Genomic DNA, 27,032 nt, shown 5'->3' with positions numbered 1-27,032 from the left:
CTTTACTGTTAACTCCTTATGTGGTTAGGGTGAACCACATCATAGTTAGAGCACCTAACCTGGTAATCAGAGGGGTGAGCCACTATAAACTCACATTATATCAAAATTAGACTTGCTGAACTCGATCTTAATTTCCGCAGTACCGCAGAGATGAATGGGAAGGGAGGAAATTCATACCCCAGGTCAATATCCCATTCCTAGGAAAGTGCGTCCACTCCCACAGGATGTCTCTGGAATTTAGAGAGTAGAAATAATCAGTCTGAAAATTCTTTGATGCAAACAGGTCTATTTGTGGTCTGCCCCACCTGAGACAGATCAGATAGAATACTTGCCTGTTGAGCATCCACTCTCCCGGGTCAAACTTGTGGCGACTCAAAATCCGCTGATGTACTGTATAACCCTTTTAGATGAATGGCTGATATGAATAGCACATTTTGTTCTGCCCCTGTAAAGATCTGGTTTGCTAGACCCTGGAGAGGACTTCTTGTTCCTCGTTGATGTTTGAGATAGCAGACCGTGGTCATGTTGTCTGAAAGAAGCTTCAGGTGTTGGCCCCTCAATAAATGCACTGCTGCCTTCGAGGCTTCCAGGACTGCTTTAAGTTCCCTGAAATTTGATTATTTTAGACTGTCTTGGATGGACAATCTTCCTTGAAAAAGAATCATGTAAATGAGCGCTCCAGCCTTTCTGACTGGCATCTGTCGTGATCACAGAAGTTGGAGCCATATTCCAGGGAGTTCCTCACTTTTTCTGTAAGGATCATCTTCGAGTTTAGGGAGTGATGGCCTCTGTCCCATCTTGATAAAATAATCTCCTGTAGAGTCCTTGAGTGGAACTGTACCCATGGAACAACTGCAATAAAAGTTGTCACTATACCCAGTACCTGCATAAATTCTCTTAAAGGTACATCTTTCCCTTCTTCTGAGGAGGCAATCCTTTAGATTATCTTTTCTTGTCTCAATAGAGGAAGATAGGATTTCTGTTTCCTTGAGTCTAGAAGAGCCCCCAGAAATATATTTTCGGTGTCTGGGTGTAGATCTAACTTTTCGAAATGTATTATCCATCCCAACTCTTTTAGCGGAGATAAGGTCTGCTGAAGATAATTCTGCTGTAAGCAGAAAGTTGTCCAGAAAGGGAATTCTCATTATGTGACACTGTCTCAGATAGATCATTATCTCTGCAGTTAATTCCATAAATAGTTGAGGGGCAGAAGATATTCCAAATGGAAGGCATTGGAACTGGTAGTGGTAGATTAGTTCTTGCCTTTTTATTGCAAATCTCAGGTATTGCTGGTACTGCTGATGAATGGGAATGTAATAGTACGCATCCTTTAGATCTATGGCGCACATCAATGCTCCCGTAGTTATGAGTGGAGTCGCTGATCTTATAGACTCCTTGAATTTGTCGTATGTGATCCACCTATTCAGTAATTATATGTTTATTATTGTCCTAAACGATACGTCTGTTTATTTTCCATCAAGAACAGCTTTCAATAATGGCCCCTGAACTCTTGGTGATGAGGGTCCAGGATTATTGCTTCAAGACTGCATAGTTTCTGTATATCCCTTAAGTTTTTCCTATAGGGCAGAGGATTGAAAAACTCTTATCCCCTCACAGATTTCAGTTAATTTAGCCTGAACCCTTCAGCCCTCCTTGAAGCAGTGACGACACCATGGTTACGATTTTGAGTTGTCGCAGAGAAAGCCAGGATTCAATTTCTTGATGAAGGACACGGATCAGGTTCCTCCCCTGTGTGACTCAGATTGCACAGGCAAACAAGGTGTAGAAAAGTTTGACACTGCTGTGCCCTGCACATGTGGTATGCTGTGAATTGTCCCTGCAGTGGAGGCTGAGGACACTGTGGAGGATGAGGAGGCGGATATTGTTGCAGGACCAACAGCGTGAGAACGAGGAGGCGGAAGCAGTGTCACCTGGCCAAGTTAGTGGTGTGGCTGTGCAGGCACCACAGTCACCCAGTGGGCCATATTTGTACAGGGCTGGTACTGCCTTTCTGGCAAAGAAATGACGGCTTGGGACTCTCCACCTCGGCTCGGCACAAGCCATCAGTTCTCTGATAGGTGCAGAGTCCACCACTTAGAAAGGGAGGGACTGCAGCACCTTCAGCTTCTGAGCTGTTGGATGCGTGCATGCATACTGCCGTCTCTTGGCAATCGCTTCGGTGATCGATTGCTGACAGAATGACTGACTAGGAGCATCTGGACCAGCAGAAGATGGGAATGACAGACCACTCCCTTCGGCTGAGGTGGTGGAGCCTTGACTGGCTGAAACAGGGTGCGTGCCACTGGGTGATGCAATGGTAGCTGCGGTAGGCTGGACCACCACATCGGAGCCATGGTTCTCCCAGGAGACTATGGCAACGCTGCATATATGTTGACACAGGGCCATAGTGCCAAAATTGACACCCTGGCCACTCTTCACCTTCTGCCCACATATTCTACATATGGCCATGTTAACCTCCTCTGGCAGCTTAATAAAAAAAAAAAAAAAAAAAAAAAAAAAAACACCACACCGCTGAGTAGGTGATTTCTGAATCCTTTCACCACAACACATTTCACTTTACTGCAGAAGTGAAATGTGCATATATTTTTATACTGAAATAGGCCACTAAACTCTTTCAACACAAATAACTGCAGAATTAAAATGCGTATACAGTCAGGTCCATAAATATTGGGACATCGACAATTCTAAAATGTTTGGATCTATACACCGCCACAATGGATTTGAAATGAAACAAACAAGATGTGCTTTAACTGCAGACTGTCAGCTTTAATTTGAGGGTATTTACATCCAAATCAGATGAACGGTGTAGGAATTACAACAGTTTGCATATCTGCCTCCCACTTTTTAAGGGACCAAAAGTAATGGGGCAATTGGCTTCTCAGCTGTTCCATGGTCAGGTGTGTGTTATTCCCTCATTATCCCAATTACAATGAGCAGATAAAAGGTCCAGAGTTAATTTCAAGTGTGCTATTTGCATTTGGAATCTGTTGCTGTCAACTCTCAAGATGAGTTCCAAACAGCTGTCACTATCAGTGAAGCAAGCCATCATTAGGCTGAAAACAAAAAACAAAAGCAAAGATGGCAAAACATTAGGTGTGGCCAAAACAACTGTTTGGAACAATCTTAAAAAGAGGGAACGCACCAGTGAGCTCAGCAACACCAAAAGACCCGGAAGACCATGGAAAACAACTGTGGAGGATGACCAAAGAATTATTTCCCTGGTAAAGAAAACACCCTTCACAACAGTTGGTCAGATCAAGAACACTCTCCAGGAGGTAGGTGTACAGGTCCTTCTCAAAAAATTAGCATATTGTGATAAAGTTCATTATTTTCTGTAATGTACTGATAAACATTAGACTTTCATATATTTTAGATTCATTACACACCAACTGAAGTAGTTCAAGCCTTTGATGATTTTGGCATACAGCTCATGAAAACCCAAATTTACTATCTCAAAAAATTAGCATATTTCATCCCACCAATAAAAGAAAAGTGTTTTTAATACAAAAAAGTCAACCTTCAAATAATTATGTTCAGTTATGCACTCAATACTTGGTCGGGAATCCTTTTGCAGAAATCACTGCTTCAATGCGGCGTGGCATGGAGGCAATCAGCCTGTGGCACTGCTGAGGTGTTATGGAGGCCCAGGATGCTTCGATAGCGGCCTTAAAGAGGACCTTTCATCAATATAATTTTATTTAAATGACCCCCCTACCTAATAGTCCGGCATCCACTGATGTTCCCCCTTTTTTTTTTTTTTCAAATCGACCCCCGAATCTTGAAATAACAGCCTTTTTCTTCTGCTGCAGCGTCTGTCAATCAGACGCTTTTTTGTAGGGGGCGTTGCTCAAGTCTTTTCTTTGCTATTCTCCTTGGCTGAGAGCGCAGCCAATCGCAGCGCTCTCTCTCAGCCAGGGAGAAGGAGCTCAAGTTCTCGCGAGAATCGCGAGAACTTGAGCTTCCTAACATCCGGTTCCAGCGCCATCTTGGATTCCCCTGACGAGGATCGCGGCGGGTGAGGAAGCAGCGCAACGAGCGGCAGGGTAAGTATTAGAATATTAGACATCGAGCAAAAGGGGTATATTCTAATACTTACCCTGCCGCTCGTTGCGCTGCTTCCTCACCCGCCGCGATCCTCGTCAGGGGAATCCAAGATGGCGCTGGAACCGGATGTTAGGAAGCTCAAGTTCTCGCGATTCTCGCGAGAACTTGAGCTCCTTCTCCCTGGCTGAGAGAGAGCGCTGCGATTGGCTGCGCTCTCAGCCAAGGAGAATAGCAAAGAAAAGACTTGAGCAACGCCCCCTACAAAAAAGCGTCTGATTGACAGACGCTGCAGCAGAAGAAAAAGGCTGTTATTTCAAGATTCGGGGGTCGATTTGAAAAAAAAAAAAAAGGGGGGAACATCAGTGGATGCCGGACTATTAGGTAGGGGGGTCATTTAAATAAAATTATATTGATGAAAGGTCCTCTTTAAGCTCATCCAGAGTGTTGGGTCTTGCGTCTCTCAACTTTCTCTTCCCAATATCCCACAGATTCTCTATGGGGTTCAGGTCAGGAGAGTTGGCAGGCCAATTGAGCACAGTGATACCATGGTCAGTAAACCATTTACCAGTGGTTTTGGCACTGTGAGCAGGTGCCAGGTCGTGCTGAAAAATGAAATCTTCATCTCCATAAAGCTTTTCAGCAGATGGAAGCATGAAGTGCTCCAAAATCTCCTGATAGCTAGCTGCATTGACCCTGCCCTTGATAAAACACAGTGGACCAACACCAGCAGCTGACATGGCACCCCAGACCATCACTGACCGTGGGGACTTGACACTGGATTTCAGGAATTTTGGCATTTCCCTCTCCCCAGTCTTCCTCCAGACTCTGGCACCTTGATTTCCGAATGACATGCAACAGTCCAGTGCTGCTTCTCTGTAGCCCAGGTCAGGTGCTTCTGCCGCTGTTTCTGGTTCAAAAGTGGCTTGACCTGGGTAATGCGGCACCTGTAGCCCATTTCCTGCACACGCCTGTACATGGTGGCTCTGGACGTTTCTACTCCAGACTCAGTCCACTGCTTCCGCAGGTCCCCCAAGGTCTGGAATCGGTCCTTCTCCACAATCTTCCTCAGGGTCCGGTCACCTCTTCAAGTTGTGCAGCGTTTTCTGCCACACTTTTTCCTTCCCACAGACTTCCCACTGAGGTGCCTTGATACAGCACTCTGGGAACAGCCTATTCGTTCAGAAATTTCTGTGTCTTACCCTCTTGCTTGAGGGTGTCAATGATGGCCTTCTGGACAGCAGTCAGGTCGGCAGTCTAACCCATGATTGCGGTTTTGAGTAATGAACCAGGCTGGGAGTTTATAAAAGCCTCAGCAATCTTTTGCAGGTGTTTAGAGTTAATTAGTTGATTCAGATGATTAGGTTAATAGCTCGTTTAGAGAACCTTTTCATGATATGCTAATTTTTTGAGATAGGAATTTTGGGTTTTCATGAGCTGTATGCCAAAATCATCAATATTAACCCCTTAAGGACACAGCCTTTTTACACCTTAGGACCAGGCCATTTTTTGCAAATCTGACCAGAGTCACTTTAAGTGCTGATAACTTTAAAACGCTTTGACTTATCCAGGCCGTTCTGAGATTGTTTTTTTGTCACATATTGTACTTCATGACACTGGTAAAATGAAGTAAAAAAAAATATTTTTTTTGCACCAAAAAATACCTAATTTGACAAAAATTTGGAAAAATTTGTAAATTTCAAAGTTTCAGTTTCTCTACTTCTGTAATACATAGTAATACCCCTAAAAATTGTGATGCCTTTACATTCCCCATATGTCTACTTCATGTTTGAATTATTTTGGGAATGATATTTTATTTTTTGGACCACTACAGCTCTGAAGTCACTTTGCGAGGCTTACATAATAGAAATCACCCAAAAATGACCCCATTCTATAAACTACACCCCTCAAGGTATTCAAAACTGATTTTACAAACTTCGTTAACCCTTTAGGTGTTGCACAAGAGTTATTGGCAAATGGGGATGAAATTTGAGAATTTCATTTTTTTGGCTAATTTTCCATTTTAACCCATTTTTTCCACTAACAAAGCAAGGGTTAACAGCCAAACAAGACTGTATCTTTATTGCCCCGACTCTGCCGTTTACAGAAACACCCTATATGTGGCCGTAAACTACTGTACGGCCACACAGCGGGGCGTAGAGTGAAAGGTGCGCCATATGGTTTTTGGAAGGCAGGTTTTGCTGGACAGTTTTTTTGACACCATGTCCCATTTGAAGCCCCCTGATGCACCACTAGAGTAGAAACTCCATAAAAGTGACCCCATCTAAGAAACTACACCCCTCAAGGTATTCAAAACTGATTTTACAAACTTCATTAACCCTTTAGGTGTTGCACAAGAGTTATTGGCAAATGGGGATGAAATTTGAGAATTTCCTTTTTTTGCCTAATTTTCCATTTTAACCAATTTTTTTCCACTAAAAAAGCAAGGGTTAACAGCCAAACAAGACTGTATCTTTATTGCCCTGACTCTGCAGTTTACAGAAACACCCCATATGTGGCCGTAAACTACTGTACGGCCACACAGCGGGGCGTAGAGTGAAAGGTGCGCCATATGGTTTTTGGAAGGCAGGTTTTGCTGGACAGTTTTTTTGACACCATGTCCCATTTGAAGCCCCCCTGATGCAACCCTAGAGTAGAAACTCCATAAAAGTGACCCCATCTAAGAAACTACACCCCTCAAGGTATTCAAAACTGAAGTTACAAAGTTTGTTAACCCTTTAGGTGTTGCACAAGATTTAATGGAAAATAGAGATACAATTTCAAAATTTCACTTTTTTGGCAGATTTTCCATTTTAATATTTTTTTTCCAGTTACAAAGCAAGGGTTAACAGCAAAACAAAACTCATTATTTATGGCCCTGATTCTGTAGTTTACAGAAACACCCCATATGTGGTCGTAAACTGCTGTACGGGCACACGGCAGGGCGCAGAAGGAAAGGAATGCCATACGTTTTTTGGAAGGCAGATTTTGCTGGACTGGTTTTATTGACACCATGTCCCATTTGAAGCCCCCCTGATGCACCCCTAGAGTAGAAACTCCAAAAAAGTGACCCCATTTTAGAAACTACGGGATAAGGTGGCAGTTTTGTTGCTACTAGTTTAGGGTACATATGATTTTTGGTTGCTCTATATTACACTTTTTGTGCGGCAAGGTAACAAGAAATAGCTTTTTTGGCACCGTTTTTTTTTTTGTTATTTACAACATTCATCTGACAGGTTAGATCATGTGGTAATGTTATAGAGCAGGTTGTCACGGACGCGGCGATACCTAATATGTATACAATTTTTTTTATTTATGTAAGTTTTACACAATGAATTAATTTTTAAAACCAAAAAAAGTTTTAGTGTCTCCATAGTCTAAGAGCCATAGTTTTTTCAGTTTTTGGGCGATTATCTCAAGTAGGGTCTCATTTTTTGCGGGATGAGATTACGGTTTTATTAGCACTATTTTGGGGTGCATATGACTTTTTGATCGCTTGCTGTTACACTTTTTGTGAAGTAAGATGACAAAAAATAGCTTTTTTTACACCGTTTTTTTTTTTTTTTTTACGGTGGTCACCTGAGGGGTTAGGTCATGTGATATTTTTATAGAGCCGGTCGATACGAACGCGGCGATACCCAATATGTATACTTTTTTTTATTTATGTAAGTTTTACACAATGATTTCATTTTTGAAACAAAAAAAATCATGTTTTAGTGTTTCCATAGTCTAAGAGCCATAGTTTTTTCAGTTTTGGGGCGATTATCTTGGGTAGGGTATGATTTTTGCGGGATGAGATGACGTTTGATTGTTACAATTTTGGAGTACATACAACTTTTTTGATCACTTTTATTAACTTTTTTGGGAAGTAAGGTGGGCAAAATTTCAATTTCATCATAGTTTTTAATTTTTTATTTTTATGGCGTTCACCGTTTGGGTAAAGTAACATGACCGTTTTATAGATCAGGTCGGTACGGACGCGGCGATACCAAACATGTGTAGGGAATTTAATTTTTTTTATTTTTAATCAGTGATAAATGTGTTTTTTGATTTTTACTTTATTTTTGACCCAGACCCACTTGGTTCTTGAAGATCCAGTGGGTCTGATGTCTGTATAATACAGTACAGTACAATATATAGTACTTTACTGTATTTTACACTTTGTCTGAACAGATCTATGCCTTTCAGCACAGATCTGTTCAGCACCATGGACAGCAGGATGCCTGAGAAGGCGTCCTGTTGCCATGGGAACCTTCCCCGTCTGCTCAGTTATGGTCAGAACTGCGCAGACGGGGAAGGGTAAGGACGGGGCTCTGGGGGGGCTGCCTGGGAGCTCTCTCCCTCTCCATTCGGGGGGCTGCAAAGGCACAGCAGCCCCCCGATGGGAGAGGGAGGGAGCTCCCTGCGCTGTTAACCTTTTCCATACAGCGGTCCGTACGGACCGCGGTATGGAAAGGGTTAAACGGCTGACATCGCATCACCGATGTCAGCCGTTTATACCAGGGTGCCAGCAATGTGCTGGCACCCTGGTATACCCACTAGAAACCAACGATTATTCAAGGGGAGGCGGGCGGGGGATCGTGATCCCGCCTACCGCACCGCCCGCCTCCCGGACCGCCCGCAACCCTCCCCCTGCACCTCCCACCGTGCTCAAATAACTCAGGGGTGCAGGGGGGAGGGATGCAGCAACATTTTTGGAATCCTAAAGTTTCTGATCCCCGCGGAAAACTGCAGAAACTGCAGAAATCGCAGGTCTGAATTGACCTGCGGTTTGCCGCGATCGCCGACATGGGGGGGTCACGGGACCCCCCCGCGCATTTAGCCTAGGTGCCTGCTCAATGATTTGAGCAGGCACCGCGTTCCGATCACTGCCAGCCGCACGGCAGTGATCAGAAATACCCAGGGCGTACATGTACGCCCTGTGTCCTTAAGTACCAGGGCACAAGGGCGTACCTGTACGCCCTATGTCCTTAAGAGGTTAAAACAATAAAAGGCTTGAACTACTTCAGTTGGTGTGTAATGAATCTAAAATATATGAAAGTCTAATGTTTATCAGTACATTACAGAAAATAATGAACTTTATCACAATATGCTAATTTTTTTAAAAGGACCTGTATGTGTGTCAAAGTCAACAATCAAGAGAAAACTTCACCAGAGTGAATACAGAGGGTTCACCACAAGATCTAAACCATTGGTGAGCCTCAAAAACAGGAAAGCCAGATTAGAGTTTGCCAAAACGACATCTAAAAAAGCCTTCACAGTTATGGAACAACATCCTATAGACAGATGAGACCAAGATCATCTTCTACCAAAGTGATGGGAAGAGAAGAGTAGAGTATGGAGAAGGAAAGGAACTGCCCATGATCCTAAGCATACCACCTCATCAATGAAGCATGGTGGTGGTAGTGTCATGGCTTGAGCATGTATGGCTGCCAATGGAACTGGTTCTCTTGTATTTATTGATGATGTGACTGCTGATAAAAGCAGCAGGATGAATTCTGAAGTGTTTCGGGCAATATTATTTGCTCATATTCAGCCAAATGCTTCAGAACTCATTGGACGGCGCTTCATAGTGAAGATTGACAATGACCCAAAGCATACTGCAAAAGCAACCAAATAGTTTTTTAAGGGAAATAAGTGGAATGTTATGCAATGGCCAAGTCAATCACCTGACCTGAATCTGAGCATGCATTTCACCTGCTGAAGACAAAACTGAAGGAAAAATGCCCCAAGAACAAGCAGGAACTGAAGACGTCTGTTGATGTCTATGTGTTTCAAACTTCAGGCTGTAATTGACTGCAAAGGATTTGCAACCAAGTATTAAAAAGTGAAAGTTCAATTTATTATTATGTCCCATTACTTTTGGTTTCATAACAATTGGGAGGCACATATGCAAACTGTTGTAATTCCTACACCATTCACCTGATTTGGATGTAAATACCCTCAAATTAAAGCTGACAGTCTGCAGTTAAAGCACATCTTGTTCGTTCCATTTCAAATCCATTGTTGTGGTGAATAGAGCCAAAAATGTTAGAATTGTGTCGATGTCCCAATATTTATGGACCCGACTGTAGTTCAGGGATGCTCTTCTGGGAGAAATATTTCCTTCCGGGAGGGCCTTCCTGTGCAGTGTGCTAAAGGCCACAAATTTTCTAAAGACCTCCGAGACCACCAATTTATATGGCAGTAGTTTGTCCCTCTTTATAGCTGCGGTATCTCAGCAGAACTGCACACAAATGCTGCACAATATCAATGCACTATATAGATATAATATTATAAGTATATCACACCCCTGCCTCAATCAGATTTTGGGGGGACAACTGGTATTGCACACCAGTTGCAATTATTTGTTCCAATAGAGTTTGTCCTTCTGTATAACTGCAGTATCGCAGCAGAACCGCACACAACTTCTGCACAATACAAATGCACTATAATATACTTTCTATGTTATAAAATACTTTCTAAGTATATTGCATCCCTCAGTATGTCACACCTATCTATAGCACACCAATACCAGTCCTTAAAAGGACTTTTGTGGCCCTATTAGCTAGCGTTTGGCGTCTCTAACAGTCTGTCCCTGCTCCACTCAGCAACCTCTCCCTACACTGGCAAAAATACAGAATGAAAAATGGTGGCCAGATCGGGTTTATTTATAGAGTAGGTGGTGTGTCCATGTGCTGAAACGTCTTAATTGGCTGTCCTGTCTCGGGCTGCAACGATTAATCGAAGTTATCGATAATACCCGAATCCCATTATCGAATAATCGTCCGATTCGTTGCTATGCGGGGCGGAAGGGTCAGTGTCCTTAACCAGCAGTAACTTTTACTTCAACTTTAAATCAGCGCATCTTTACTAACTTACAATAAAGCTCCGGTAACAGGCAGAGCGGGCGGCGGCGTTAAGTCACTTACTCACGCAACGCACCTGCTCCGCCTCCTTCATTCATAAAAAGGATCAATAACGAAAAGTCTACAAAAAGTGATTTTTTTTTAATTTCACCTCCATTTTCCTTTCCTTCTGGAATACTTAAAATAACCCTTCAGGTGTTCCAGAATTTAGTTAGTAAAATTGGTTATTAATAATTTGAGGGGTGTAGTTTCTAAAACTCATTTATCGAGTTATTTCAATTATGCAAGCCACTCAGTCACTTCAGAACTGAATTGGTCCTTTAAGCCTCCTGTGTGAATTCCGGCAGTCTGTGCCTGCAGAGAACATCCTGCCGGACTTCACTGGATCCAGCACTGCTGGATGAGCACAGAAAGTCTGCGGGCCCCATTAAGTATAATGGGGTCAGGCGGAGATCTGCAATCATTCCAGCAAACAAGCAGAGAACATGCAGTGGTTTGTGTCTGGCTGATTTTCCACCGGAGCTTCACATTAGAGGTGTGAAACTATCCTAAAAAATAGGTTTTGGAAATTTTCAAAATGGATTGTAAAATTTTAAGTCTTCTAAAGTATAAAAAATAAAATAACATTTACAAAAAGATGCCAACATAAAGTAGACATATGGGGAATGTTAAGTAAAAACTATTTTATGAAGCGTCACTATCAGTCTTGAAAGGCACAGAAAATCAAATTGCAAATTTATCGCAACTTTTGAAATTTATGTTAAAAAGTTAAAAACAGACTCAAAATTTACCGCTAAAAGTCACGAGAAAAAAAAATCTAAAAAATGGCTTGGATAAGTAAAAGCATTCCAAAGTTATTACCACAAAGTGAAAGATCAGATTTGCAAAAATCTTAAAGGGGTAATTAATTTCTCAAAACCCCACCACATGTACCAGCCCTCAACAGTAATATACTTACCCCACTCCCAGCACCGCTCCTGGTCTCCGCACATGGATACACACATCCAGAGTCAGGGGAAGAGCAGCCAATGGCTGGTGGGGACAGGGGAACGCTTGTCCCCATCTGCCATTGGCTGCTCCCCCGCAACACCAGATGTTTTAATCCGTGTGCAGGGAGAAGCAGCAGCGACAGTGCAGGGACCAGGAGCGGCGCAAATATATTACCGTTCAGGGGCCCGGCCCATGTTAAGGGGGGGGGGGGGGGGTTTGAATAATTGGATAACCCCTTTAAGCTTTAAGGTGAAAAGCCGCTTAGTACTGAAGAGGTTAAGAAAACACAAGCATAACAAGGTAAATATTGGCAGCAAGTTTCAATTTGCACAATACAAAGAACAGCATACTTTCAACAGGAAAAAAGGGTGGCTTTATTGTTTTATCACAGTCCTGAAGTGAGGGCTGAGGAGTGAGAGAAGACATTAAAGAAGTTATCCAGCCTATAATATTGAGGTCATCAATATTAGATTGGCAGCGGTCTCACACACTGCTTCCCCGCCGATCAGCTGTTTGAAGAGGAGGCAGTGCTCCATTCGATCATCGCATCCTCTTCATTACACTGCACTTCGTACCAGAAGTGCAGTTTAATGCAAGCACCCACTCCATTTAAGTGAATGAAGCGGGTGCCAGTATTTACACTACACCGAAACGAGACTTAGTGTAATGACAAGGAAGTGTTGCTCGCATGGATCACCGCCTACTCGTCTCACAGCTGATCCAGAGTATAGGTCATCAACCTTATGGGCTGGATAACCCCTATATTAGTTAAGGATATCTGGTGGCTCAGTGGTTGTCACTGGTGCCTTGCAGCACTGGGGTCTTGGATTGAATCTAACCATGGACAACATCTGCATGGAGTTTGTCTGTTCTCCCAGTGTTTGTGTGGGTTTACAAACTAATAGGGTACTTAGATTGAGAGCCCCATTGGAAACAGCTTGAAGCTAATGTTTGTAAAGTGCTGCGGAATGTCAGTGCATAAAATATAAATATTTAATTGCTTACCATGCTAAAATCCAGAAGGTCACTTAGTTCCTTGTCTGTGCCCACTGCCATTCTCTGCTGTGAATTCATATTCATCCAGTTTTATAAATAGGGTTCCCTAATTTAAAAATGGAAAACAGTATTACTAATCTAACAGCAAGAAAATTTAAGCAAAATTTAAGATTTTAGACAAAGGCTCAAACCACATCAAAATCTACATGTTACTTGGGGATTTGGCCCAAATCTCAGACTGTACACTGCATGCTTTGAACTTGCTATTTACTGCAATGCTGTGGTTTTCCAAATCTGTGAAAGTTCCAATCATGTAAGCACCCACTGGGAACATAGACAATGTTAGGGTATGGCCACACATTTTTTTGGACAAGGCTGAAGCAAAATTTTACTGCAGGATTTTTTGCCAAAGTCAGAAGTAGATTCAAAAATATTTTGAAATTAATTGTCCTATCCTTGTCCTACCTGGTGGCTGAAAGACCTGCAGGCAGATCTGTCTAAAAAAAAAACTGTATATATTTGTGGTTGAAGACCAATGAAATAATTTAGAAAATTGCTTCATTTATTAATTCATTTCAACACCAGTGGTACAAAATATACATCAGTGTAACGTTTCGGGGCCTTTTAGTGGGTGCTCGCACAATATTTATTGTCATAGAGTCATAACTCACATCGTGCAGGGCAAAGTTTTTTATTTTTATTTTTTTAGATCCGGTGATATATCGGGGCTCTCCATGGGGTTGCCAGAAACCCCGGTGATGTCGCCGGCACCGATGGGCGGGATTAAGCGGCGTCCTAGCCAGTGACGTCACAAACACACTGCTGGGCGGAAGTTTATGCCTGGCAGTGTTATTGAAAACAAGAGAGCCCGTGCAATCAAGCGCAGGGCAAGGGAGCACATCGGAGCATGAGATGCTCCGATGCTAGCTTAAGGGAGGCTGCCTGGGTGAAAATAAGGGTATGTCCAGGTTCAGCTCTAAACCCAGACAACCCCATTAACATGTCGCGGGATCCCATCGGCACCCCACAAATGCGATAGTGGGGTGTCTAGGTGTGTGAAGGCTGGCAGGAGTCTGATGTAGGCCCCAGAACAGCCTTGAGTAATTTCAGTCAATGTCAGAATAGCACCGACATTAAAATGCTGGAACGAGACAATGAAAAAAGTAAGAAAAACGCTTGTCAGTAAGGCTCAAAACAGTCTGGCCATATTTATTATTAACCCCTTCCCGACCAGCGCCGTAGTACTACAGCACGCTGATCGGGCGGGTGCAGCAGCTGTGCCCGCCTGATCAGCTGCAGAGGGACTGGCTGTTCCCTTTAACCCGACCCCTGCTGTATGCGCCGGCATCTGTGAAAACAACTATGCCACGGTCAGCAGCGCTGAACGCAGCATGTGCGAGGTGTGTGCAGGGAGGGAGCTCCTTCCCCATCGGGTCCCCCTGGATCTCACAGGCAGGAAGGCTGTAACTGTATTACAGTGTGTAATACATTTACAGCCAATGCATTACAGACACCCTAAAGCTTTAAAGAAAAAAAAAAAAAAAGTTTTGCATAGTAAAAAAAAAAATTACGCAATTAATTGGGGGGGGGAGGATATACAAATAAAAAGGTATACATATTAGGTATTGTCGCATCGGTATCGACCAGCTCTGTAAAAATATCACATGTTGCTAAAACATTTTTAGTCACCTTCCCTCACAAAAAGTACAATACCAAGCGATCCAAAAGGTGTTTTTAGCCCAATCAAACCATCATCTCATCCAGCAAAAAATTAGACCATACATAAGACAATTGCCCACAAAAAATAAAATAAATAAAATAGGACTCAGAAAATGGCAACACAAAAACAAGATTTAATTCTGTAAAAAAAAAAAAAAAAATGCATTTACTGTGTAAAAAACAAAAATAAAAATTAGAGACTTATGTATCAGAAAACCAAAAAAGGACCACCATATAACAAAGTCATGTGTGTGACCATACCTACTAAAACAAAAATCAGAAGTACCACACATACAGTACAAAAACCATCTTTGTGTCACATATGAAGGACATACATATAACAGAAAATGTAAAAACACTGAGAAGGTGAAAGCCTTAGGTCTCAAGTGTGTAAGAAATGGCAATCCAAATGAGAGGTAGAAAAAAAATATATATACTCTAATGCAGGTATGCAATAAATGTGACCCAACAGTCCACTAAATGGTTTTTGACTATATACCCAAGACATCAGAGCTTAATACATATCATTGTGAAATAATGAACCAATTGTCACTAATTATAAATCCAAAAGAGGATCCAAGTGATTTCCATATTGCAAATCAGAGAATATATGCAATATACAAGATACAGACAAGATATGTATATGATTAGTAAGACATACAGACCAAGAACTGAGGGGAGTGGAGCAACCCCGACGTACGCTTTGCTGCGATTCCTCTGCGATTCTCAAATACACCTATAGTTTTATACCCTATTCCGTCCAATGTCTCCCTCCTAATTATAAAATAGTCACCTGAAAATAGTTAGGCAATGGGAGCGCTCATTCCTGCGTGACACAGGTGGCATGCTGTCTAATGGCGTCGGGATGTCGCGAGACACAGCGAGATCGCCAGCATAGATCAATATGGTCAAATCTCGCAACATCCCACATGCCAATACTCCCACCCCAAGAAGTCTCGCACATGTGCATCATGTGGGTAACAAAAGAAACGCCACTCTGCTGTGTCACGCCGGCAATTCCCACCGCTTTGGCCAAGTCGGGCGCCATCCCACAAAAAGGCATATTGCCGATCTCATATTTAATAGAGAAACCAATCCAAAATAACAAATTACAATCCCACATTCATATTATTATTATGACCTGACGAGGCCTGACATGGCAGTATATTTCAAATTGAGCAACCTGGATCTAAGAGGAAGGACCAAGCATAAATGTAGCAGATCCCACCACCCTGTGTGATTGCGATGCCCACCATCTCAGAGCAGGGCAGAATGCCCATATCCAATAAATAGCCTAACAGACCAATATGAATCATGTATAAGATAACATCACATAGCTTGTTATATGAATAAAATTTATAAATTCATCCCTGCCTCATTTAGTTCATAACGCCCAATAATTTTACAGCTAAAAATATGACAATCCATTATCACGTAAGGTATCGGCAATACATGTCTTGATAGTGTCGCCGTCAAAACCATAAATATCAAGTGTAAACATTGTTGACAAGGGATACATAATCTGAAACATGTGGCTTCTAATATAGCCTTAAAATAATATCACACACTTATGTCACTGTCATCTGATCACTGATGCACTTTGGCACTATACACCATTAACTTTAGGTCTTCTCTTACAGTAGGATATTATAATTAAGGATATATTAGAAGCCTATCACAATCATGGGCACATGAGAGGGACATTGGACTGAATAGGGTATAAAACTGAGTGTATACGAGATGGACACACCCCCCCAGAGGAAGCACAGCGAGATGTACGTCAGGGTTGCTCCACTCCCCTCAGCTCTTGGTCTGTATGTCTTACTAGTGGTAGTCTCATTTTGTACCTCTGTATCTGTTGTATATTGCATATATTCTCTGATTTGCAATATGGAGATCACTTGGATCTTCTTTTGGATTTATAATTAGTGACAATTGGTTCATTATTTCACAACGATATGCATTAAGCTTTCATGATATCTTGGGTATATAGTCAAAAAACATTTGGTTTGAGTGACAGGTGACAACCTGCTCTATAAAAATATCACAAGATGACCCCTCAGGTGAATGCTGTAAACAAAAAAAAAAAACATACAAACAAACAAGCAAGAAATTACCAAGCAATCAAAAAGTCTTATTGACCCTAAAACGGTACCGATGAAAGGTAATCTCATCCCGCAAAAAATGAGCCCCCACAGAAGAATCACTCAAAAGATAAAAACCAAATGGTGCCCATAAACCAATCCATCAAAATCTGTGCTGCAAAAGCCATATGCTCCTTCCGTTCTGAGTTCTGCCATGAGCCCCCACAGACGTATACCACCATATATGGTGTGTTGCCGTATTCAGGAGAAAATGTGTAACAAATTATGGGGTGCTTTTACTCCCGTTACCCTTTGTGAAAATGAAAAATTTGGGGCTAAAGCAACATTTTATTGGAAGAAATAAAACTTTTCATTTCCACAGCAAAGTGTTTTCAAATTACGTAAAACGCTTAGAGGGTCAAAGTGCTCAGTACCCCTCTTAATATATTCTTTAAAGGGTGCAGTCTCCAAAATAGGGTCACTTTTTGAGGGTTTCCACTGTATTGGGTATGTCAGGGTCTCTTCAAAATACAAAAAAAATTGTGCCCAAAAACCATTGTAGCAAAATCTGCCTCCAAAACCCATATGGCGCTCCTTTCATTCTGACAACTGCCACATGCCCATAGATCAGTTTACCACCACATATGGGGTATTTCTGTAAACTGCAGAATCAGAGTATTGCATATTGAGGTTGAGTTTGCTGTTGAACCCTGCTGTGTTGCAAGAAAAAAAAAAAGATTTATTAACATGAAAAATCTGCATAACAAATTAAATTTTGAAATTTCGCCTCCATTTCCCTTAAATTTTCTGGGAACACCTAAAGGGTTAACAAAGTTTGTAACATCAGTTTTCATTATTTGAGGGGTGTATTTTCTAAAAAGGAGTAATTTATGGGTGGTTTCAATTATATAAGCCCCTAAAAAATCACTTTATAACCGAATTGGTGCTTAAAAAAATTGTTTTGGAAATTGTAGAAAATTTGAAAACATGGCTCCTAAACCTTGTAATGTCCTAAAAAAAAAAAAAAAATGTAATTACATTTACAAAATGATGCAAACAGAAGACACTTGGGAAATGATGACTGATAACTATTTTATAGGGCATTACTGTCTTAAAAGTAAAGAAATTCTAATTTCGAAAAATTGTGACTTTTTCAATTTTTTGGGGTAAATTTTATTTAAAAAAAATAAATAAATCCCAAAGGAAAAATATATTGACTCAAATTTAGCACTGTCGTGAAGTTCAATGTGTCACAAGAAAACAAACACAGTCTCAGAATGGCCTGGATAAGTAAAAGTGTTCCGATGCGTTATTACCACATAAAGTGACATGTCGGATTTGCAAATAAATGGCCTGGGCAGGAAGATTACGTGTGGGGATGTATCGGGAAAGTAGCTCAGAGATATATGCAGGGGAGAGGATGTGGATGGCTTTATACATATTTGTTAGAATTTTTAACTGAATTCGCTGGGCAATGGGGAATCAAATTTACACTAGAAAAGTGATCCTAAAGCAACTGAAAATAAATAAAAACTTTTAACCTCTTCTGGACACATGACGTACCGTTACGGCATGATGTCCCGGTAGTTAAGGACACATGACTTACAGGTACGCCAATACCGCTTGGACATGCGGTCTGAAGGAGAGGGCAGAATCCAAGATCACTCCAAGGCAGCGGACTTTGTTGACCGGGGAGAGTGTGCAGCCATTGATCGTGATAGAAAGAGTCTGTGGGGGGGTTGAGTAAGCTTGGGGGGAAATTGATACATTGTGTTTTAATCTATGTTAAGTTTAAGAAAGTGAGAGGAGAAGGAGGATATGGAAGATAGGCATTGTAGGCTTCTGATAGAAACTTAGAGGCGTCTGAGTGGCAAGTGTCAATGGGGATGTTGAAGTCACCCATGATGATAGTGGGGATGTCAGCAGTAAGAAAGTGTAGGAGTCAGGTGTTAAAGTGGTCAAGAAAGATGGTGGCTGGGCCTGGGGGGTGGTAAATGACAGCTACTTGGAGGGAGAGTAGATGCCAACATTGTGTACTTCAAATGAAGTATGCATAATGGAGGGTGGCAGTGAAGTTGGGCTGTAGGAGCAGTTTTCCGATAGAAGACCAACTCCTCCACCATGTTTGCAGCTGGGGGGGGGAGTGGGGGTGAGTGAAATTAAATCAGTTATAAGAGTGCAGCAGGGGAGGCAGTGTCAGAGGTTGTCAGCCATGTTTCTGTTAGATCCAGAAAGGAAAGTTTGCGAGAGATTAACCCCTTAAGGACTCAGCCCTATTTCACCTTAAGGACTTGGCCATTTTTTGCAAATCTGACCAGTGTCACTTTAAGTGCTCATAACTTTAAAACGCTTTGACTTACCCAGGCCGTTCTGAGATTGTTTTTTCGTCCCATATTGTACTTCATGACACTGCCAAAATTGGGTCAAAAAAGCAAATTTTTTTGCATAAAAAAATACCATATTTACCAAAAAATTTGAAAAATTAGCAAATTTTTAAGTTTCAGTTTCTCTACTTCTGTAATACATAGTAATACCCCCAAAAATTGTGATGACTTTACATTCCCCATATGTCTACTTCATGTTTGTAGCATTTTGGGAATGATATTTTATTTTTTGGGGATGTTACAAGGCTTAGAAGTTTAGAAGCAAATTTTGAAATTTTTCAGAAATCTTCAAAATCCCACTTTTTATGGACCAGTTCAGGTTTGAAGTCATATTGTGAGGCTTAGATAATAGAAACCTCCCAAAAATGACCCCATTCTAGAAACTACACCCCTCAAGGTATTCAAAACTGTTTCAAACTTTATTAACTCTTTAGGTCTTCCACAAGAGTTAATGGCAGATTGAGAAACAATTTTGAAATTTATATTTTTGGGAAAATTTTCCAATATAATCAATTTTCCCCAGGAGTAAAACAAGGGTTAACTGCCAAACAAAACTGAAAATGGGTTGCCCTGATTCTGTAGTTTGCAAAAACACCCCATATGTGGTCGTAAACTACTGTTTGGCCAAACGGGAGCACATAGGAGGGGAACACCATATGGGTTTTGGAAGGCAGATTTTGCAGGACTGGTTTTGTTTAAACCATGTCCCATTTGAAGCCCCCTGTTGCACCCCTAGAATAGAAATTTCAAAAAAGTAACTCCATCTAAGAAAGTACACCCCTCAAGGTATTCAAAACTGGGTTTACAAACTTTGTTAACCCTTTAGGTGTTCCACAAGAGTTAATGGCAGATGGAGAAACAATTTTGAAATTTCTATTTTTTGGAAAATGTTCCATTATAACCCTTACTTTATTACTGGAAAAAATGGGTTAACAGCCAAACAAAACTCAAAATGGGTTGCCCTGATTCTGTAGTTTGCATAAACACCCCATATGTGGTAGTAAACTACTATTTGGCTAAACGGCAGGACATAGAAGAAGGGGAACGTCATATGGTTTTTGGAAGGCAGATTTTGCTGGACTGGTTTATTTACACCATGTACTCTTTCAAGCCCCCTGATGCACCCCTAGAGTAGAAACTCCATAAAAGTGACCCCATCTAGGAAACTACGGGATAAGGTGGTTGTTGTTTTGGGACTATTTTAGGGGTAAATATGATTTTTGGTTGCTCTATATTACTATTTTTTGAGGCAATGTAACAAAAAAATTAAATTCTAAAATTGTTTCTACATTCGCTATTTAGTTTTGTGGAACACCTAAAGGGTTGTAAAGTAACTTTTGAATACCTTGAGGGGTGTAGTTTCTTAGATGCTTTTGGGGAGTTTCTAGTCTATGCTACATCAGGGGGGGGCTTCTAATGGGACATGGTGTAAAAAAATTAAATAAAATAATGTCCATCAAAATCTGCCTTCCAGAAACCGTATGGAGTTCCCTTCGTTCTATGCACTGCCGTGCGGCTATATAGCCATTTACGACCACATATGCGGTTTTTTTGCAAACTCCAGAATCAGGGCCATAAATATTGAGTTTAGTTTGGCTGTTAACTCTTGCTTTATTACCGGCAAAACAGGATTCAAATGGAAATTTTGGCACCGTTGTTATTTTATATTTTTAACACCTTTCATTCGAGGCGTTTGGTCAAAAGTTATCTGGAGGGCAGCAGTTTGAGGATGCCTGCCCTAAAACTAATATTTTTTGGGGGGAAAAAAAATTGTTTCCGTGTCTCCAAAGTCTGAGAGACAGTTTTTTATGTTCTCTAGTGCAGTGTTTCCCAACCAGTGTGCCTCCAGCTGTTGCAAAACTACAACTCCCAGCATGCCCGGACAGCCTTTGTCTGCACGGGCATGATGGGAGTTGTAGTTTTGCAACAGCTGGAGGCACACTGGTTGGGAAACACTGCTCTAGTGGACTGCTGGGGATTATAAAAATTTAGTACTCCATGGAAGTGTGATACTCCCTGAAGCAATCGATAAACGCAGAGGCCCGGATGATCGGGGCATGTGTCACACTGAGTAGTGGCTTCTCCCCCTCTTGTGACACACTCTGCATCTTTTTTGGGTTCGTCCCTTCTTTCCAGTATGGGGGACCACACCTGGAAAGTGTTAGCCGGGGACGATCCGGGCGCCTCCAGTTCCCGAGGTACTCCGGCCTGCTCTTTCCCGGTCCGAAAAGATCAGGTCTGAGGACTGCCTCATAGAACTGGAGGAATGTCCCTGTGCTGCCAGCGCTTCGGGATAGTACAAAAGAGTTGTACATGGCAACCTGTACCAAGTAGACTGCAACTTTTTTGTACCATGCCCGGGTTTTGCGCATGGCATTATATGGCTTGAGGACTTGATCAGAGAGATCAACTCCTCCCATATACCAATTGTAGTCGACGATGCAATAGGGCTTGAGGACCATTGCCGTGGTACCTCGCACAGGGACAGGGGTGGTGCTGTTACCGTGGATTGTGGACAGCATAAGGACATCCCTCTTGTCCTTATACCTGACAAGCAATAGGTTTCCACTGGTAAGTGCACGGGTATCGGAATAATGCAGACATTTTCGGATGGCCTCAAACCGGGGACGTGTCATGGCCATACTGTACAGTGGGGTCTGGTATAGGACGTCCCCACTCCAATATTGCCTGACACTGGGTTTTTGGACTAGACCCATATGCAGCACGAGGCCCCAAAATGTCCTCATCTCGGCTGCACTGACCAGCGTCCAGCTACCAGGTCTAGCCAAAAATGAGCCTGGGTTTTGAGCGACGAACTGTTGGGCGTACAGATTAGTCTGCTCCACCATCAGATTTACCCGTGGGTTACTGAAAAAACAAAAAACTAAAATAGTCAATTTCAGTAAACCCCACTGTGGGAATCTGGATTCCAGGATTGCCAGCAAAATCCGGAATCTCAGGTTCAAAGTCCACTGGGAGACACCAGCTAAGTTCATCGGCAGGGGGCTCCGGTGGACTTATTTGGTGGGCCGGGAAACCAGTACGAACCCCAGGGAGGCTCGTACTAGGGTGGGCCACAGGATCCCTAGCATGTGGGGCCCCTGGTTCCGCCTGGCGGCATCTCCGACGCCTTGGTGGCTCATCGTCATCCGATGATGATGAGGAGGATGGGGATGACAAAAGGAATGTGGGGTCATCCTCATCCTCACTGGGGCTCTCGGAGTCGGAGGCAATCTGGGTGTATGCCTCCTCGGCCGAGAACATCCGGCGGACCATGGGTGTGTGTGCGCGTGTATGTGTGCGTGTGTGGAAAACGTTACTATATGTGCGTGTGTGTGGGGGCAACGGGTGTTCGCGTACTAAAAAAGGAAAAAAAAAGGGGCAAAAAGTTTAAAGTTGCTGACCAGCAGTACAACGATGATCAGCGGTGGGGAGGGCAATGCGCCAACAGTGGCCGGACGATAAAAGTGCCGGACAGTCAGCGCACGCAGAAAAAAAAAAAAAAGTGGTTGTAAGGCTGGTGGTGGTGGGGGGCTGGGGGGCCTGGGGTCTGAAAGATGGATCAAAGAAAGTTTAGTGTAAAAGTTTTTTTTGTTGTTGTTTTTTTTCCTAACTAACTTTTCCCTTCTTTCCCTTCCTAATGGTGCCTCTCCCTCACTGACCATAACCTACCTGGGTGGCGATGGGTGCAGGAGGGTGATGGATAACGATTAGGGGGACGCAGGAGCTGGTGCTGAACGGTGCTGCACGGTGAGGGTACTGGACAGGAAGGGGAGGGGAGAGCGGAGCGCAGGAAGTTTGAATCTCGCGCCTCTCTCCCCTGCACCAATCAGCACCCTGGACAGCAGTGTTCAGCACCAGGGCCAGCACCGCCTCTTCAAATCTTCGTACTGCGATTGGTGGTGTGTAATCACGCCACCGATCGCAGTCTTGTTCCGGTTCATCGTGTCACAGGACACCCGAATGGACCGAAATGCAGAAAACCGCAGGTCTGAATTGACCTGCGGTTTTCTGTGATAGTCGATACGGGGTAGTCAAATGAAACCTGAATGATTTCAGCCGGCATCCCGTCCCGATTAACCCCCGCGGCGCCGGAATCGTTAATTAAAGCCATGACGTACCGGTACGTCATGGGTCCTTAAGGATTCAGGATCCATGCCGTACCGGTACGTCATGGGTCCCTAAGGGGTTAAGAGATCATGAATGTGGACAGTTTGTTACAGACAAAGCAAGCGTTTCGTAATGTTCCTGCAAGAGGGACCAAGGGAGCAGGGGTCAGGGGTTAGGGGTTAGGGAAATCATTTTCAGGTTTAAGGGGTTGCAGAAATTTGTAGAAGGAGAATGGTAGTGGAAGGTAGAGGTGATAGTGGGAAATTGCTGAGGGGGGCCTGAATATGGAGAGGAGAGTTATCACCAGCAAGAAGGAGAAGTAGATAAAGTGTTTGTAGGTCAGAGTAAGAGAGGGCATCAGGTGGCTGTGTGTGTGTTTGGGAAGTAAGTGTTTTATGTGTCCAAACAGGGTTGTGCAAGCGGTAAGATGAGTAGATAGGATGGAGGGACAGATAAATAGTACCTTGCTGGGTGAAGGGATATGGGGGTATGTCAGGTTTTGGAAAAGTAGGAAAAGTAAGATGAAAAATTTCAACATTAACTATTTCTGTAGTTACCTTTGGTCTCTTCTGGTTCAAGTCTTGTATAATTCAACATGTGCACTAAAACAGTTGCGCTTAAAAGATATTGCATCGAAAAGACCAAGGTCTGAAAGAGCAAAGGACTTAGGCCTCTTTCACACTTGCGTTGTCCGGATCCGGCGTGTACTCCGTTCCGGAACTGAAGACATCCTGAACAGATTTCACTCCATTCAGAATGCATTAGGATAAAACTGATCAGGATTCTTCCGGCATAGAGCCCTGACGACGGAACTCTATGCCGGAAGAAAAGAACGCAAGTGTGAAAGAGCCCTAATATTCATACCAGTGTTCAATCAGGTGTGAACAAGAAGGGGCTACATTTGGCCTAATCAAAAGGAGGACCAGGGGTGTTATAACCAATGTAAAAAAATACTCAAAAACAGTAGGGAAATAGATGCATTAAAAAGGTTCAGTGCAGACATACCAGGGGAGATGAAGAAAAGATGAGGGGTAGACAGTAGCTATCCATGCATGATTCGCATATGAATACAAACATCTATATACAGTTGCAAGAAAAAGTATGCAAACCCTTTGGAATGATATGGATTTCTGCACAAGTTGGTCATAAAATTTGATCTGATCATCTAAGTCACAACAATAGACAATCACAGTCTGCTTAAACTAACACCACAAATAATTAAATGTCACCATGTTTTTATTGAACACACCATGTAAACATCCACAGTGCAGGTGGAAAACGTATGTGAACCCCAAGACTAATGACATCTCCAAGAGCTAATTGGAGTGAGGCATCAGCCAACTGGAGTCCAATCAATGAGATGAGATTGGAGCTGTTTGTTACAACTGCCCTAGTAAAAATTACACACACACACACACACACAGTTCTGGGTTTACTGACACAAGAAGCATTGCCTGATGTGAATGATGCCTCGCACAAAATAGCTCTCCGAAGACCTACGATTAAGAATTGTTGACTTGCATAAAGCTGGAAAGGGTCATAAAAGTATCTCCAAAAGCCTTGCTGTTCATCAGTCCACAGTGAGACAAATTGTCTATAAAAATGGAGAAAGTTCAGCACTGCTGCTACTCTCCCTAGGAGTGGCCGTCCTGTAAAGATGACTGCAAGAGGACAGCACAGACTGCTCAATGAGGTGAAGAGGAATCCTAGAGTGTCAGCTAAACACTTACAAAAGTCTCTGGCATATGCTAACATCCCTGTTAGCAAATCTACGATACGTAAAACCCTAAACAAGAATGGATTTCATGGGAGGATACCACAGAGGAAACCACTGCTGTAAAAAAAAAAAAAAAAAAACATTGCCGCATGTTTATAGTTTGCACAAGAGCACCTGGATGTTCCACAGCAGTATTGGCAAAATATCCTGTGGACAGATTAAAACAAATTTGAGTTGTTTGGAAGAAACACACAACACTATGTGTGGAAAAAAGAGACACAGCACACCAACATCAAAACATCATCCCAACTGTGAAGTATGGTGGTGGGGGCATCATGGTTTGGGGCTGGACGGACTGCCATCATCGAAGGAAAAATGAATTCCCAAGTTTAGAAAGACATTTTGCAGGAGATCTTAAGGCCATCTGTCCACCAGCAGACGCTCAACAGAAGATAGGTGTCGCAACAGGACAACGACACAAAGCATAGAAGTCAGTCAACAACAGAATGGCTTTAACAGAAGAAAATACGCCTTCTGGAATGGCCCAGTCAGAGTCCTGAACTCAACCTGATTGAGATGCTGTGGCATGAGCTCAAGAAAGCGATTCACACCAGACATCCCAAGAATATTGCTGAATTGAAACAGTTCTGTAAAGAGGAATGGTCAAGAATTTCTTCTGACCGTTGTGTACGTCTGATCTGCAATTACAGGAAATGATTAAGGACTGATATACGAAGGTCCGAAACATGTTGACTATACCCTGCCTATGAGGATTGGAAGTTTTACCGCTAAATAAAGTGACCCCTGTTGTTCAATAGCCGGATTTTCTCTTTTTGTTGATTTATAGGAAATGTTTGGTTGAAGTTATTGCTGCCAAAGGAGGTTCAACCAGTTATTAAATCCAAGGGTTTACAAACTTTTTCCACCTGCACTGTGAATGTTTACATGGTGTGTTCAATAAAAACATGGTAACATTTAATTCTGTGTGTGTTATTAGTTTAAGCAGACTGCGATTGTCTATTTTTGTGACTTAGATGAAGATCAGAAAATATTTCGAGAAGGCTCACCTCCTAAGCAAAAAATGGAGTGGGTGCACCTGCAAGGAAGATTACACCCAATCTTCAAAAGGAATTGTTAATGGAAAAAGTAGTAGGGCACACCTACATTCAAAGCCACACAGGAGAGTGTTGTAGACAGTAAATTTAATTTATACTGAAGATAATGACACAAAATATTATTAAACATAAATTGGTATGCTACATAGACCTATAATTGCTCTAAAATAGATAAGATTGCAAGAATCAAATGCAACACTAAAATATAAAATCACGCCTATATAATAGACCGCCTGTGGCCAACGAATGTAATGCAGAGTTAGTCCATGTGTCACAGAACAGATCTAGTATGAATGGAATAGCAGTTGAACAAGAGTGAGCCTGCACTGTCCCTGCAGTGTTCCAAACCAATATTCTACAATTAAAATTAAGTTTCCCGCTTTACAAAAGATATACCCCGCCCCCCCCCCTTGTCTTCCTCCAGGAACTGCGTGGTCCTGACTGCATACAACCCCCCCAAACCCCAAGCTTACCATAATAAACAAAACAAAAATATCACTATATAGCAGGGATGCTCTACCTGGGGCCTTCAAGCTGTTGTAGAAGTACAACTCCCACCATGGCCTGATAGCTGTAGGCTGTCCGAGCATGCTGGGAGTTGTAGTTTTGCAACAGGTGGAGATCCACAGGTTGAGCATCCCTGCTATATAGGCTACACTTACACTTTATAGAAGACACCCAATACACACACATAGACCACACATAGATGGCACCCCAGTCACCGATTGTTTAGTCCTCCTCCTTTACAGTGCTTGGCTGAAGAACTTTGACCATATGACTGACATCACAAAACATTCTGCAGCTTCCACTTGTTCTAGATACAGAGCTATGTCCCCAGAACAGTGGTGATGAACCTATGGCACAGGTGCCAGAGGCAGCACTCAGAGCCCAATCTGTGAGCACCCATGCCCTGAAAAAAGTCCAAGGCTAAATTTCACACTGGCATTTTCGTTTGAGAGATCCATTTCAGGGCACTCACAAGCAGTCCAAAACTGATCAGTTTTCCC

At 42.5% G+C, this 27,032-nt stretch overlaps 1 protein-coding gene across 11 annotated transcripts in view; it reads right to left on the bottom strand.

Moving 5' to 3' along the window:
• The window catches only part of TCF3 (transcription factor 3), a 396,630-nt gene that overhangs the window by 311,854 nt on the left and 57,744 nt on the right, over positions 1-27,032 (bottom strand). For 9 of the 11 annotated variants that reach the window (XR_006391250.1, XM_044306353.1, XM_044306377.1 and 6 more), the window contains one exon: positions 12,906-13,002. The exons of the other annotated variants lie outside the window; for them this stretch is intronic. Coding sequence is in view for 8 of the 9 variants with exons in the window: in XM_044306353.1 (XP_044162288.1) it covers positions 12,906-12,980 (75 nt within the window). In the remaining variant the exon portion in view is untranslated. The remainder of the gene's footprint in view (positions 1-12,905; positions 13,003-27,032) is intronic. 11 annotated transcript variants of the gene reach the window in all.

The sequence above is a fragment of the Bufo gargarizans genome, chromosome 1 (genome assembly GCF_014858855.1).
Source record: "Bufo gargarizans isolate SCDJY-AF-19 chromosome 1, ASM1485885v1, whole genome shotgun sequence".
NCBI lineage: Eukaryota > Metazoa > Chordata > Amphibia > Anura > Bufonidae > Bufo > Bufo gargarizans.
Note: the sequence above shows the minus strand (reverse complement) of the source record. Positions and strands in the feature narration are given on the sequence as shown.